The sequence below is a fragment of the Hyperolius riggenbachi genome, chromosome 3 (genome assembly GCF_040937935.1).
Source record: "Hyperolius riggenbachi isolate aHypRig1 chromosome 3, aHypRig1.pri, whole genome shotgun sequence".
NCBI classification, from domain to species: domain Eukaryota; kingdom Metazoa; phylum Chordata; class Amphibia; order Anura; family Hyperoliidae; genus Hyperolius; species Hyperolius riggenbachi.
Window position 1 is genome coordinate 194633240 of NC_090648.1, and position 17285 is coordinate 194650524.

The window sequence follows — 17285 nt, forward strand, 5'->3', positions numbered from 1 at the left end:
ACCCATCAATCACCCCCTATCACTGCTACCCTTCAGATTAGACCCCTATCTGCCCCTAGGGCACTCAATCACCCGCCCATACCCTCAGAACGCCCTCAGACCCCAGCCCTGATCACTTCGCCAGTGCATTGCTTGCATCAATTCCCCCCTCTAATCACACCTTGCGACACCCATCAATCACCTCCTGTCACACCCTAGCACACCTACCCATCAGATCAGGCCCTAATTTTCCCCGTGTGGGCTCCTGATCACTCGGCCAAACCCTCAGATCCCCCTCAGACCCCCTTCCGATCACCTCCCCAGTGCATTGATTGCATCTATTTTCCCCTCTAACCACCCCCTGAGACACCCATCAATCACCTCCTGTCACCCCCTAGCACTCCTATCCATCAGCTCAGGCCCAATACAACCTGTCATCTAAAAGGCCACCCTGCTTATGACCAGTTCCACAAAATTCGCCCCCTCATAGACCACCTGTCATCAAAATTTGCAGATGCTTATACACCTGAACAGTCATTTTGAGACATTTGGTTTCCAGACTACTCACGGTTTTGGGCCCGTAAAATGCCAGGGCGGTATAGGAACCCCACAAGTGACCCCATTTTAGAAAAAAAGACACCCCAAGGTATTCTGTTAGGTGTATGATGAGTTCATAGAAGATTTTATTTTTTGTCAAAAGTTAGCGGAAATTGATTTTTATTGTTCTTTTTCACAAAGTGTCATTTTTCACTAACTTGTGACAAAAAATAAAATCTTCTATGAACTCACCGTACTCCTAACGGAATACCTTGGGGTGTCTTCTTTCTAAAATGGGGTCACTTGTGGGGTTCCTATACTGCCCTGGCATTTTAGGGGCCCTAAACCGTGAGGAGTAGTCTACAAAACAAATGCCTTAAAATGACCTGTGAATAGGACGTTGGGCCCCTTAGCGCACCTAGGCTGCAAAAAAGTGTCACACATGTGGTATCGCCGTACTCAGGAGAAGTAGTATAATGTGTTTTGGGGTGCATTTTTACACATACCCATGCTGGGTGGGAGAAATCTCTCTGTAAATGGACAATTGTGTGTAAAAAAAAAAAATCAAAAGATTGTCATTTACAGAGATATTTCTCCCACCCAGCATGGGTATGTGTAAAAATACACCACAAAACATTATACTACGTCTCCTGAGTACGGCGGTACCACATGTGTGGCACTTTTTTACACCCTAAGTGCGCTAAGGGGCCCAAACTCCAATGAGTACCTTTAGGATTTCACAGGTCATTTTGCGACATTGTTGGTTTCAAGACAACTCCTCACGGTTTAGGGCCCCTAAAATGCCAGGGCAGTATAGGAACCCCACAAATGACCCCATTCTAGAAAGAAGACACCCAAAGGTATTCTTTTAGGAGTATGGTGAGTTCATAGAAGATTTTATTTTTTGTCACAAGTTAGCAGAAAATGACACTTTGTGAAAAAAAGCCAATTAAAATCAATTTCCGCTAACTTGTGACAAAAATAAAATCTTCTATGAACTCACCATACTCCTAACGGAATACCTTGGGGTGTCCTCTTTCTAAAAAGGGGTCATTAGTGGGGTTCCTATACTACCCTGGCATTTTAGGGGCCCTAAACCGTGAGGAGTAGTCTTGAAACAAAAATGACCTGTGAAATCCTAAAGGTACTCATTGGACTTTGGGCCCCTTAGCACAGTTAGGGTGCAAAAAAGTGCCACACATGTGGTATCGCCGTACTCGGGAGAAGTAGTACAATGTGTTTTGGGGTGTATTTTTACACATACCCATGCTGGGTGGGAGAAATATCTCTGTAAACGGACAATTGTGTGTAAAAAAAATAAAAAAATTGTCATTTACAGAGATATTTCTCCCACCCAGCATAGGTATGTGTAAAAATACACCTCAAAACACATTGTACTACTTCTCCTGAGTACGGCAATACCATATGTGTGGCACTTTTTTGCAGCCTAACTGCGCTAAGGGGTCCAAAGTCCAATGAGCACCTTTAGGCTTTACAGGGGTGCTTACAATTAGGCACCCCCCAAAATGCCAGGACAGTAAACACACCCCACAAATGACCCCATTTTGGAAAGTAGACACTTCAAGGTATTCAGAGAGGGGCATGGTGAGTCCATGGCAGATTTCATTTTTTTTTTGTCGCAAGTTAGAAGAAATGGAAACTTTTTTTTTTTGTCACAAAGTGTCATTTTCCGCTTACTTGTGACAAAAAAATAATATCTTCAATGAACTCACTATGCCTCTCAGTGAATACTTTGGGATGTCTTCTTTCCAAAATGGGGTCATTTGGGGGGTATTTATACTATCCTGGAATTCTAGCCCCTCATGAAACATGACAGGGGGTCAGAAAAGTCATAGATGCTTGAAAATGGGAAAATTCACAGTTTGCACCATAGTTTGTAAATGCTATAACTTTTACCCAAACCAATCAATATAGGCTGAATGGGTTTTTTTCATCAAAAACATGTTTGTCCACATTTTTCGCGCTGCATGTATACAGAAATTTTACTTTATTTGAAAAATGTCAGCACAGAAAATTGAAAAAAATCATTTTTTTTGCCAAAATTCATGTCTTTTTTGATGAATATAATAAAAAGTAAAAATCGCAGCAGCAATCAAATAGCACCAAAAGAAAGCTTTATTAGTGACAAGAAAAGGAGCCAAAATTCATTTAGGTGGTAGGTTGTATGAGCGACCAATAAACTGTGAAAGCTGCAGTGGTCTGAATGGAAAAAAAGTGCCTGGTCCTTAAAGAGACTCTGTAACATTCAAAACATCCCCTGGGGGGTACTCACCTCGGGTGGGGGAAGCCTCCGGATCCTAATGAGGCTTCCCACGCCGTCCTCTGTCCCACGGGGGTCTCTCCGCAGCCCTCCGAACAGCCGGCGACTGTGCCGACTGTCATTTCAATATTTACCTTTGCTGGCTCCAGCGGGGGCGCTGTGGCGGCTTTCCATTCCGAACTACACGGAAATACCCGATCTCATTCGGGTCCGCTCTACTGCGCAGGCGCAGGAAACTTGCGCCTGCGCAGTAGAGCGGACCCGACGGCGATCGGGTATTTCCGTGTAGTTCGGAGCCGACAGCCGTCAGAGCGCCTGCGCAGGAGCCAGGAAGGTAAATAATGACGTCACCGCTGCCCGGACTCCACGGAGGGCTGCAGCGAGACCCCTGACGGATGGAGGACGGCGTGGGAAGCCTCATTAGGATCCGGAGGCTTCCCCCACCCGAGGTGAGTACCCCCCAGGGGATATTTTTATGTTACAGTTCCTCTTTAAGGGGTGTAAAGCCCACGGTCCTCAAGTGGTTAATTCGTAGTCACCAAACCAAATTTTAACAACATATCAAATTATTTGATTTCATGAGAAAAGAGAGTGCATACATTTGCATAAATCAGAATCAACGCAGAATTATTTCCATCTCATTGACCATCTCTATTAGTGACACGGCTACACATCAGGCTTTATTCTTACAGCATAGATGTTATTTAGTATATATAAGATTCCTGTGTACACATCATATATACTATATAGTCACAATCAGATATCCTGTGTACACATCATATATACTGTACAGTCACAATCAGATATGTATATCTGACTTTAAAAATACGGGGACTGCTTTATTGAAGCAGCGCAAGTACCGTATTTTTTGGACTATAAGACACACTGCGTCTTATAGTCCGAATGTGGCAAATATTACCTATCTGGGCGCTTGTGTCTGCTAATTGGTATCCACTGTACATCATCCTATTGAGGTCCCCTGTCAGAAAGCAGCAGCAGCATTATGATCGAATGCGTTTCCGAGCCCCCGGCGGCATAGCAGCAGCGCTGTACTGATGTGCAATGCATCTCCCCGGCAACGCTTTCCTTGTCCCCGCGGCTACTGGCGCCCTCTCATGAGGGCGACGTCAATAAACAGCGCAGTATGGAAGTCTTGGAGGATTCTGCTGCTATAGCAGCTGAGGGTGTCTGTTCTGCCAGGATCGCGCTGACTCAGGGGCATGATAATCGCCGGCACGATGTGCAGAAAAGGACCAGCATCATAGGACATTACAGCGGCTGCTGCTTTGCCAAGTCAGGACATCCGATCATACAGCTGCCTCACCGTGGGGACAAGGAAAGCGTTGCCGGGGAGATGCATTGCACATCAGTACAGCGCTGCTGCTATGCCGCCGGGGACTCGGAAACGCATTAAATCATAATGCTGCTGCTACCTTCTGACCGGAGACCTCAATAGGACGATGTGCAGCCTGGACACCCACACTGGACCACTACTTTTTAAAGAAGAAGCTGCCACCCATGCTGGATGGGTGAGAGCTCAATGTTATTGTAGTGGTCAGTTAGTGTAGCTAGGTCAGGGTGAAGGGAAGTAGGGGTATGTGCAGTGCAGTGTAGCTGGGTGGGGGAGGCATCAGGGCTTAGTGAAGTGCAGTGTAGTGTAGTTGGTGGGGGCAGCAGTAGTTAGTGTAGCTGGGCAGTATAACTTAGCTAGAGAAGTCTGAGTGGAGGGGGTTTAAGGTCCATAAGCCACTCTTGGACCAGGGATGCACCTAGGTTTAGTTTTTATTTTTTTCCTTGTTTTTTTCCCTCTAAACCAAGGTGCGTCTTATAGTCCGGAGCGTCTTATAGTCCGAAAAATACGGTAATTTTGATTGGTTTATTTCATTTTTGTGGACTAAGCACAGCTATTACTGTATATATAAATTATGTATGACTTATCTGAGAAATAGAACATTTTATCATATTTTCTATTTTAATTACAGTTTCAAATTCATTAGGAGTCTGAGCAGTTTTTCCCGACTCCAGGCACCCAAAATTGCTCCGACTCCACGACTCCGACTCCAAAGCCCTGCATAAAAGAAGCATGGAAACAACCACTACTGAACTGCTTTTGCTGGTTGTTAGACTGTAATGCTGATCCTCGGTGTATAATACTTTCAGTCCCTCACCTGGAGCACATCTATCAGGCTTGGCAGATCGCCTGTTCTGCATGGTAGTGTTCGAGTGATTTACAGCTGAGCAAAAATAGTTTATCAAAACAGGTGCAAAAAATAAAAGGCTGCAGATAAACTGCAAAGTACAGATGCACTCATGTTCGGAAACGACTCAAGACACACAGTTCCGAAGGCTGCGTGAGGAATAACGCTGTGAATACACCATAAGTTTTTTCAGCAGATAGATGGCTCAATAGATAATTTCCAACAGGTCCGATCTGATTTTGATCGTTTTTCAGATCAATTTTCTCAGAGAAGTGAATGGAGCTCAATCCCAAAAAACGATTAGGAAATCGATTGGAAAAATGATCAGATATCAGATCGGAAAGTAAATCTGCCCAAAAAAATTATCGTGTATTCCAGCATAACAAACACTTAGCAGGTCATTAAACCATGGACAATGCAGGAATGACAAGACAGACGGAGGACCAGGAAGGCTCCATGGTGTCTAGAACCTTCCCTCTATGGAGGCAAGTATCAAACCTGAAGTGAGTTTCCTCACCAGTTTAACTTGCCAGTTAATTCTAAACATTTGACAGTCAGAAGATGTATTCCAATCCAGGTGAATGTATTCAAGATTTTATACGGCTCAACACTCCAGGGTGGGTGCAGACATTTTTGCACAAGGCATTCCCCCCACTGTATTCCCAAGCATGTATAACAACAAAGAAAAAAAATCAGGTCAATTCAATCTTTTCTTTTATTAGCACTTTTCCTTCCATTTATAAAATAGGCAATATAGTTTAGAGGCAGATCATAAAGGTTAGCACATTGAAACACAGTTGTGAATTTGCACAAATAATTGTACTTAGGCCTGTAAGCCACTAGCAGCACTTTGCTAAGTATTTTGTAAGCACTTGTGATTTGAAATGCTCTTGCTAATGTAAAGCTATGTGTGTGATCCTACTTCAGGGATGTGATTTTTTTTTAAAAATCCCCCATAGAATTACATGAGCAACAGCTTTTCAAATAATTGGCGCTAGGGAAAGCGCTGCTAACAGGTCCTTATGCTGGGCATACACGGGTCGTTTTCCATCATCAATCAAGCCGTTGATGGCTCGATTGATAATATCCGACTTGTCCGATGACCCGCCAGATCGATTCTGCACTCGATACCGGCGGGCAGGACAAAAGAAAAAAAACGACCCGCAGATAAGCAAGTGCCCGTGGGGACGAGCGGGAATCGATCCGGCCGGCGGGACGCGCTGGCTCGATTCCGGCACATATTTGACCCCCCGTGTATGCCCAGCATTAGGCCAGAAACACACTAGGAGCGATTTCTAATCGCTAGTGATTTGAAAAGCTGTTGCTAATGCAATGCTATGGGGGATTTTTATAAAATCACATCGCTCAAGTGGGATCACACCCATAGCATTACATTAGCAAGAGCTTTCAAATCGCAAAGCGCTCAGAAAATCGCTCCAAGTGGGTTTCTGGCCGTACACATATTTGAACGTCAGACTTAAACCGGGTCATACACGACCCCTCCCACCCTGGCAGTCGCTTCTTCAACCTCCTCCCCTCAGCCGCTGCTATAGGTCCAACCCTTCCAAAACCACCAAACGTAACACCTTCCCCCAGGCAGTTGTCCTTCTCAACTCAAACTGAATGTATGCCAATAGGCGGACTCTCATTGGTTGAACTGTACCATATGCTGTTTCTTTATGCATGACCTGCACAGGGGGTTGAGATCTGCAATCTATGTACTGTTACGGTCACATCGCTGCTACTGTTGCGATGCTTATGTTATTAAAATTATTCTATGTTATTGTATTTGCACTATGCCAACTGCCATGTGTCCACAAATAATTATGGGTGCTACACTTGTTCCTTGGCAAATAAAAAAGGATTCTGATTAAAGAAAAGACCCCAGGGTAAAAAAGTGAGATTTGTTTGAGCTACTATGAGCAGCCTCTTGGGGCATACTCACACCAAAGCATGTGTGGTGTTGCATTTTAATGCAGCAAATGCCTCTGCAGGGCTCAGCCAAATACTACTCATCATTATGAGAAACGCAACACATTGGTTGTACATCAAAATGAATACAGTATGGTGTTAGGGGCAGCAGTGAGATAATCAGAACTGACGTGTGTGTGTGTGTGTGTGTGTGTGTGTGTGTGTGTGTGTGTGTGTGTGTGTGTGTGTGTGTGTGTGTGTGTGTGTGTGTGTGTGTGTGTGTGTGTGTGTGTGTGTGTGTGTGTGTGTGTGTGTGTGTGTGTGTGTGTGTGTGTGTGTGTGTGTGTGTGTGTGTGTGTGTGTGTGTGTGTGTGTGTGTGTGTGTTCTGCACAGTTCACTGTATTCTACCTCAGAGTAGAACACAAAGAATGAATGAAACCTTGGGATTTCTAAAGCTAAGCTCCACTTAAAAGGGACACTGTAGGGGGGTCAGGGGAAGATGAGTTGAACTTACCCGAGGCTTCTAATGGTCCCCCACAGACATCCTGTGCCCGTGCAGCCACTCACCGATGCTCCGGCCCTGCCTCCGGTTCACTTCTGGAGTTTCAGACTTTAAAGTCTGAAAACCACTGCGTCTGCATTGCCGTGTCCTCGTTTACGCTGATATCACCAGGAGTGTACTGCGCAGGCCCAGTATGGTCTGTGTCTGCAGAGTACGGTCCTAGCGACATCAGCAGGAGCGAGGACATGGCAACGCAGGCACAGTGGTTTTCAGACTTTAAGGTCTGAAATTCTAGAAGTGAACCGGAGGCGGGGCCAGAGCATCGGTGGGTGGCTGCGTGGGCACAGGATGTCTGCGGGGGACCGTTAGAAGCCCCAGGTAAGTTAAACTCATTTTTCCCCGACCCCCCCTACAGTATCCCTTTAAGTGTAAAGTTGAGCCATTTCACCCAGGCAACTTTTGTTGCACGGACTAGTAACAAGTAGAATGTGTCTAGGTTATCCAGAACTTTCTCTGCAGTGGCAAACGATTTGAGAACTGTTGGTTAATTAACCAGCAGATCAAAAATGATGTGCCCTCAGCCAAGCTCTTTTTCCTTTACAACAAAATCAGAATCTGCTCCAGACAGAATTTATATGTATTTTTTTTTTTTTTTTTTTTTTTTAAACAAAAATCATAATTGTTCTGTAGATGTTGCAAGTAGTTAGCTGCTACTTTCTGTAATAGTGTCTGTAGCCAGCACCAGTGTGTCATAACTGTCGGCTCCAAATATTATGCAAACATCTAATATCCATTTAGATAAAATCAGATTGATATGCTACATTACAGATACAGTCGAATCTCCTTATAGTAAACACTGATATAGTAAACTCAGTCCTCAGCAAATGCATCTATATAAATATACAATGTATGACCAATTCTGATACGTAAACTTCTGATATGGTAAACTGCTTTTCCTGGTCCAGTGAAGTTTACTATAAAGGGATTCTACTGTATCACAATTTGTATTAATCATGACAGCATTCAGCAGGCTGTCAGGGAGGAGGGGGAACAGCCATAAATCCCCCTACCCCGCCCATGCTGACACCCCTACTGGTTATCATCCTTTTAGCCCAAACTACACCAGCCGACACACTTCTTCCTATGGTAAATTGTTACAAAGTAAGCAGCTTCCTCTGACATAATTCCCAGCAGGGCGAACTTGCACTTCACTTTCCAAGTGCAGATCCGCCCCTCCATCCTGCCCTGCGTGCTACTGGGTACCAATCAACACAAGTGCGATGACGGCTGCAGCCCGCAGCTGACAGGGAGGCTTCTCCAGACTTTGCTGATGCCCAGCAGTCACTACAGGCCACCGCTGCCAACAGGCTGATAACTTCCCACCCTCAGCCCCCCCCAGCACGCGCTTACCCCGCCCCCTTACCTCATCCTCCGGTAACCCGAACACCTCCATGGAGGAGGCCATGCTCTGCAGCCCCCACACTGACCGGAGATAATCCCTCTGCCACTCCACACTTTCTGCTTCTCACAGAACTAGCTCAATGCGCGCCGCCGGCTCACAGCCACCCTAAGTCACGCGCCGGCTCCGGCGTGCGCGCGCACATGACAGACGTCATCTGCCGTCCAGTCATCCTCGGGTACGGAGCGGCACGTATGAAACGAGCGACGAAAGCTGTGATCTCTGGTCTACGGGCTTTTGCATGTACTACTGTGCTACTTTTAGCTCTTCCATTATTATTGTGTATATATATCTATATAGTCCTGATGTGCAGGTCTGTATAAACTAATGCATTTGTCTTGTTAGCAAAAATACATACAAGGGAACCTGAACCGAGTAAAAATATTTAAAATAAACACATGATGTACCTGCAAATAAATATTACATACTTACCTTGCCATCAATTCTTCTCAGACGCTCACCATTTTCCTCTAACAATTATTCCTTCCAGTAGTGACAAGTTTTCGTCACAATTGAAATATGTCAGTTCTATTCTGTTGCTGTGAGTTACAACTGATGTGCCAGGTAATGTCCATGTTTCCATATAGCTCAATATTACAGTTTAACAGTGTGCTGGATGGATACTGAGGCAGATTAGATTGTGAACTCCTCTGTGGGACAGTTAAAGACGATATTCTTTGTACAGCGATGTCAGTGCTATATAAATAATAGTAATATACTAACACCCCCCCCCCCCCCCCCCCCCTTGAAAAGACTGTTGCCCATTTCTTATCATGCCTTACCAAAGAAGCCAGGTGGCGGGGACAGATTGGTATCTTGCCCAGGGCCCCATGTCATGCTAATCCTTCTATGCTTCCCCTGGTAGCTACCTTTCATTCCCCACAACCACCACCATTAAACCCCTAGTAAGTATGGGCAATCGCCAAACCAAGGGATAACTGCTGCCTCTATTTCCCACCTTCAGTTATTAGTGTGGCCAATATAGCAGCTTTGGCTGGATAACTAAAAGTAAATGTCTCACCAGCATAAATTCCCTCCCCATAATGTGTGTTGGCAGTACAACACCCCGTCATTGCAGGTGTGGGTAGTCCAGCACACACACCCATAGTAAAGTGCATAAAATCCATCCAAGACCCCCAATCCTGGTACACACTTTCTATTATGATATTATGATTGGCCAATCATTGACCAGTTTTACCATCTCCATGTAGTTTGATGGTCAACAGATATTGAATACTGTGAGCAGTTTGTATAGATCATAATTTGAATTGTGTACCGGGGGCCGTGTGACCGGTATATATTTTAGCCATCATGCCCCAAAACTGATGGTGACAGGAAATGCAGGGGCATAACTATAAGCTTTATAGGAGTGGAGGACTAACAGTCATGACCAGACTCACCGGCAGAATTAAAGTCCTCTCTTTAGCCCTACGACCTTTGCAGCTGAGGGGTCTGTAACTTCCCACCCTATCTGAATAGCAGAGAAGTGCAGCAGAACACACGTACCTCCTACAGCGCTGGGTCCTTTTGTCTGCTCCTATCTGTAGCTGGTTAGTGTACCATAGCATTCAACTGGTTTCTGATACATGTCGCGTGACATGCGGAGCCCATGGAGGTATGCTGCTGCACACTGAACAGCTGCAGTGAAGAGGAGAGGTCCTGACCCTGGAGCAGAACGCTGTACTATTTGGATGGGGGAGGCTTAGCGCGCACGCACGCACACACACACTTCCCCTACAGCCAACCTGACACGAACAATCTTTGAACTTTCCTGCGCTTAAAGGAGAACTGTAGTGAGAGGTATAAAGAGGCTGCCATATTGGATTCCTTTTAAGCAATACCAGCTGCCTGGCTATCCTGCTGATCCTCTGCCTCTAATACGTTTTGCCCTAGACCCTGAACAAGCATGCAGTAGATCAGGCATTTCTGACATTTTTGTCAGATCTGACAAGATTAGCTGCATGCTTGTTTCTGGTGTGATTCTGCAGGCAGATAGCTCAGCAGGGCTGCCAGGTAACTGGTATTGCTTAAAATGAAATCAATATGGCAGCCTCTATATACTTCTCACTACAGTTCTCATTTAAGCCTTATTGGAAGCCTTAGCTCACTGTGTCTCAGCTGTTTTACCCTCCATTTACTGTTCAGGAAACCAGGATTGAATTCGACCAGCTTTCGATAAGCTCTTCTCCATGGATAACAACTCAAGTTTTTTAACTCTTGCTGAACTTAAAAACAAAGAGGCTTCAGAAAATGTCTTACCTACGTTTATCTCATCATGTCACTTTAGGTAAGCTTTAAAGGGAACCTGAAGTGAACTTCACTGGGGCTTCTAATTTTCCCCTGCAGACGTCCTGTGCCCACACCGTCACATGAAGATTCCCTGGTCCCCTGCCACGACTGACTTTCATTTCTGCCAGTCGATGGACACTGTGCCTGCGCGGCCCCGGCCGCCCGCGTCCTCATTCGCACTCCCTTCGCCAGGAGCATGTCCTGCACAGTAGAGATTTTCTCGCACTGGGAGCGCGAACGAGGATACCCTGGGCCTCACAGACGCAGTGGCCGCCAACTTGTAAGTCGGCAGTAACCAAAGTGAGCCGCAACGTGAGACTGAAGGATATTTGAGTGACAGCATGGGCACAGGATGGCTGCAGGGGGCTGGTAGAAGCCCCAGGTAAGTGAAACTCTTTTTAAGGTATTTTAGGTTCCCTTTAATACAAATCCCTCCCAAGTCCGCAGTTTTAAAGCAAACCTGTAAGATTAAAATAAACTAATACTTAAAGGAGTCATCAGGCAAACTTAAATACAGCCCATTTACTTACCTGAGGCTTCCTCCAGCCCCTTGCAGCTGACTGTCCCATGCAGACAGCTCCGTTCGCAGCCCCCGGCCTGGGTCCCCCACACATATGAATGCTGATTTCTGTGGTGCTTGCATTGCATCGAACTGCTAATATTAGGTATGCAACCGGCCTTAAAGTGTATGGATGACTATAAGAAAATTATGGAGACAATGGACACATAAGAAGAAACTCTCTGACTTCCCTAATTCATGTTAACATAGTTTTGCCAATATCAGTTTTCTCCTTTTTTATTAGTATTTATCTTTTCTTCCCTTTTCTCTTCTTCCTCTCGCTGATTGGGGCAGAGAGGTAGGTCGGGATTCGGTGCCACAACTCAGTTACCTAGGAGCAAGCAGGGCCGGATTTAGGCCAAGGCCACCTAGGCCATGGCCTAGGGTAACACAGGAGCAAAGGCACCAAAGCAGCAGGCTAAACTGGTGCAGGATTTGCAAGCTTGCAAATGCTGCAATGCAGGGAGATCAGGCGTGCGCCTGACAGCGGTACTCTGCTGCTAGCTGCCTGTGCAGCGGCCATCTTGCTCTCTGTGCACTTTTGCATTGTGGCTATGGATTGGGCAGCATTGGAGGCGGAAAGGAAGAGGAAGCTTCTGCACTGGAGACAAGTGGAGAAATGAGTGACACTGATGGCTGCTGCGGTGTGATGAAGAGTAGGCTACCTATACTGAAAGGGGGGGGGGAGGAGGGATTAAGGGAGTCATCTGGCTACCTATACTGGAGGGAAAGGGGAGAGGGGTCATCTGGCTACCTATACTGGGGGGTCATCAAGCTACCTATACTAGAGGGAAGGGGGAGGGGCATCTGGCTACCTATACTGGAGGGAGGGGTCATCTCGCTACCTATATGGAAGGGGGGGGTGGCTGGTGACAGTGGCCTTGGGCGGTAAAGAGGACAAATCCGGCCCTGGGAGCAAGGTGGAGAATTCTACCTAATTCTGGCCCCACTGACTACATATACTGAGGGGCACTTCTGACTACCTAAAAGTGAGAGGTACAAAGGTGTCTTATAAAAATAATGGGGGGGGGGCAAAACTTTGCTATAGGGTCCCATGAGATTACTAGCTACACCCCTGAACCCGAGACAGAGTCCAGAAACCAAGAAAACCCCAAGACAGATCCCAAGAACATACTTCACCACATGAGAGCCTGCCAGTAGCAGACATCCCCCCCCCCCCACCCAGTAAAAAACATGACCCCTTGGTTTATACCTTCTCATTGTCACTAGCTTGCATAGGGTGACAGTACCTATGTGTCCCCAGAGTTCATCTCCCTCCTACATTCCCAGTGACAGGTCTGTCCACCCCTTCCCCCAACACAAGAAGCCATTGTAATTTCAGCCAGTCTGTTCGCTCCCTCCTTCTGCCCTTTCAATCGCCATTCCTGGTTGATCAAAGCCACTAAACTGTTGATAAAGAGATCTAGAATAGTGTGGTGTTGGAGAAAAAGCAACACTAATGAGGACTTCATGTCATATGAAAACTCTCAAAACCACTTTAGAAATGCACTCTCTTTTGCAAAATAGTCCTATTTTTTTTCCCTCGTATCCTCCCAGTCTCATAATCCAAAACACTTGTATAGCACTTTTACTTCCTTCTCCATCACCCACCTCCTTGTTCATGTTTATCAGCTGAAGCATTTGCAACATAATTCACTGATAAAATTGACTAACTGAAGCGGTTTTTCCATGCAGCCCTAAAATTCCATCTACACCCCTCTACTGAACTGTTCTCTAGCTACCTTCTCTCCACTCTCTGAACATTGTCTATCCTCACTAATCTCCAAATCCCATCTAAATGGATCGTATGATTTTACCGTGATTGCAATTTACTGTGATTTTAATGTAAGTCAATGGGAGCGTTTTTTAAAAAGCTCTCAGAAAGCTCTGGAGCCCAAAAAGCGCTCAGAAAAGCGCTTATTGTGTGTCTGAGCCCTTAGGGCTGGTGCACACTACAAGAGCTTTTGTAAGCGCTTTGTGATTTTAAAAGCTCTTGCTAATTTTATCCTATGTGTGTGTTCACATAGAGTGATTTGATTTTGTAAAAATCCCCCATAGCATTGCATTAGCAAGAGCTTTTAAAATCTCTAGCGTTTAAAAAGCTCTTGTAGTGTGCACTAGCCCTCACTAAAGTAGCGAATGATCTTCTTACAGCTAAATCCAAATGCCATTAATCCACACTCATCATTCTCGATCTGTCTACAGCATTTGATAATCTTGACCACACTATATTCCTACAGATACTTTCACCTGGATATCTTCCTATGTCTCTGTAAAGCACCATACACCCACTCAACAGCGGTCTTTTATGCAGCACAATTATCAAACAACTTTTGTTGTGAAACAAGTTGAACAACAAAAAAAAGTTGCTTGCTATTGTTCAAACAACTGATAAGCCGTCAATCCAACAATTGGATTGACGGCTTATCAGTCTTATCAGTTGTTTGAACAATAGCAAGCAATTTTTTGGGGTTGTTCAACTTGTTTCACAACAAAAGTTGTTTGATAATTCTGCTGCATAACCCGCTGTTGATGGGGCTTTTAAGGTGTTTCACAGTCTAGATCAGATCTTTTTTTGGAAATCCTTTGTCTGTAGGAGTATCTTGGCTCTGTCCTTGGTCTCCTCCTCTTTTCCATCTACATGCAGGGTCTCAGCAACCTAATAAACTCATTTGGTTTTCAATACAACTTATATGAGATGACATACAACTGTATCTCTCGGCCCCAGAACTTGACTCCCTCCTTAAATGTGTTTCTGATTGCTTGCCTGCTATATCCTTTTTCATGTCTACTCACTTCTTAAAACTGTAATAAAGTGTAAAAAACAACAACAACAAAAAGAGAAAAAGAGTTGAACTTAGCTGGGGCTTCTACCACTCCCCTGCAGATGTTCTGTGCCCGCGCTGGGACAAAACAATCCTCGAGTCCCCCACCGCAGCTCACTTTTGGTTTTGCAGTCGACGGCCACTGTGCCTGCGCGGCCCTGGCCACACGCATCCTCCAGAGGCTTCCCTTGCTGTCCTCTACCACTGCCCCGAACCCTTTCTGCTGATGCCATGCTCCTGTTTTGGCACAACCGCAGCCAGGCTAGAGTTACAGCTGAACAGGAGTGTAGCCCTGTTGGTAATCTTTGGAGAGTCCGCACTAGGCAAGAGGAGACCAGAGGATGCCATGAGAAGCGCAGTGTTCCCCAACCCTGTCCTCAAGGCCCACCAACAGTGCATGTTTTGTGGCAATCCACACAGGTAGTTAATCAGCTCTGCTGAGACACTAATTACCTCACCTGTGCATGTTTGTGGTTCTCTGCAAAACGTACTGTTGGTGGGCCTTGAGGACAGGGTTGGGGTACTCTGCTCTATAGGATCCAGAGGCTTCCCTCTTCTTAGGTAAGTATGTAATTTTGTACCTGAGCTTCAGCTTGGGTACACTTTAATATGATTAAAACGGTAAAACTGAACTAATCATTTTTCTGTCCACTTCTCTGCCTTATATAACAAAAAATGTTAATAACACCCTTTTGTGTCTTCTGTCTTGGAATTTGTTATACATTTATTCATCATGTTACATTTGTCACTGTAATTACTATGTCTACCAATTTTGTATTTTTTATAAGTGTCCATATGTGGTGTATAATTATGTACCTCATGTTTGTTTCTTACTTTGTTCAGCACCACGGAATATGTTGGTGCTTGATAAATCGATCATAATTTTAATAATAACACACTTATTATGTCAGTTCCCAAAGCATGTTCCTGATTCATCTCTCTTATTTATTCCTCATATTCTCTTTCTAACCAGCTCTTGTCATCTCTATCTCAAAGACATATCTCACATCTGACCTTTTCTCACCCAGGACACTGCTAACATGTTAGTCTATGCTCTTATAATATCTCATCTGGACCATTGCAATATGCTACTTTATAGACTAAAAGACTAACACCCCTCCGATCTGTACTGAACTTGGCTGCTCAACTCATTTGTCTATGTTCTTACTCCTCCTCCTCTGCTGCCTCAATCTGACAAGCTATTCATTGGTTGGCAATTTACCAGAGGATCCACTTCAAACTCCTAATGCCAACCAACAAAGCTCTTCATAACTCTCTCCCCCTTACATCTCATTATTTTCCAGATACCAACCCAACCACAATCTCTGCTCTGAACATGACCTTCTGCCTCCTCTAGAATCACATCCTGGCATTTACATATGCAATATTTCTCATGTGCCTCACCCCTCCTCTGGAATCTCCTTCCAAAACATATCTATCACTCTACAACCTTTGACATTTTTAAGCTCACCCTTAAAACTCACTTTTTCAGACAAGCATACACTCTAAATTCCCCTTCAACCTCTCCTAGGGAAAAAAAGTGAATTGAATCAGGGCCACTGCCTCTAGGTATACATATTGTATATAACACCACCTCTTATTTCCTCCCTATTCTTTTAGGTTGTAAGCTTGCAAGGACAAGTAGTGATCTGTTATAACGTCTGCTCCATTATGTTACTCCCATTAGGATATTCTACTCTTGTTATAATGCCCATTATTACAGTGCTCAGTATAGCTTTCTGCTTAGTCCTTCAGTTCTTTGTCCCCATTAGGCTTGGTTCATACTAAAGCCTAAAATAGTCCAATTCATGGAATGGACCACAACAGACATGTCAATGGAGCCTATGTTTAAAAAATGTTTCAATATGTCTGTTCTAAGTGGTGTCCATTACAGTAACCGAACGCAAAGTCCTGACCTGCATAAGTTTTATGGATATTGGACGGAAGTTGGACATGTCACAATAGCAATGCTATATAAGACACGTCCAATGAAGCGGACACAATGGAGCCATTCTGAACATGGGTCTTGGGCTGTGGATGGTGACAGTGTATCCGCTGTTCCCATGCATGGTACAAACTCATCCCATTCACACTCTGATGCTCTCTGGCTGTGTTTTGTGCTTTGCTGATCACCAGCAATCAGCAAAGCAATGTAATACATGTAAGCATATGATATTAGTCACACTGCAGCGCATGAGCCGAAACCGCTATTTGTGCCAATTGCAAACACGCTCCATGCAGCATTTTCTGGGCAATTACAATGCAATTCTCATTTGCTGAATTGAGAATCACAAAAACGCAACCGCAGAAAAAAAATCACAATTTTGCAATTTCAAATGTAAATGGAGCCTAAAGGGCTAAGTCCACACTTACAAAACTGAAACGGACGTTGTATGTCAGATTCAGCAAGTTTGAAAGGGATGTGTAAATGGATCCTATATTAGAGGACAACTGTAGTGAGAGTGATATGGAGGCTGCCATATTTATTTCCTCTTTAACAAAACCAGTTGCCTGGCAGCCCTGCTAATGTATTTGGCTGCAGTAGTGCCCATGCAGCTAATCATTGACAATGTCAGAATCATCTGATCTGCTGCATACTTGTTCAGGGTCTATGGCTAAAAGTATTAGAGGCAGAGTATCAGCAGGATAGCCAGGCAACTGGTATTGCTTAAAAGGAAACAAATATGGGCACCTTCATATCCCTCTCACTTCAGGTTCCCTTTAAAGTTGTTTGGAATGGGAGT

General features: G+C 44.8%; 1 protein-coding gene across 3 annotated transcripts in view; it reads right to left on the reverse strand.

Moving 5' to 3' along the window:
- The window catches only part of NEDD4 (NEDD4 E3 ubiquitin protein ligase), a 172402-nt gene extending 163421 nt beyond the window's left edge, over positions 1 to 8981 (reverse strand). For all 3 annotated transcript variants that reach the window (XM_068275495.1, XM_068275496.1, XM_068275494.1), the window contains exon 1: positions 8833 to 8981. In XM_068275495.1, the coding sequence (XP_068131596.1) occupies positions 8833 to 8874 (42 nt within the window). In that variant the 5' untranslated portion in view covers positions 8875 to 8981. The remainder of the gene's footprint in view (positions 1 to 8832) is intronic.
- Between the last annotated feature and the right edge of the window lie 8304 nt (positions 8982 to 17285).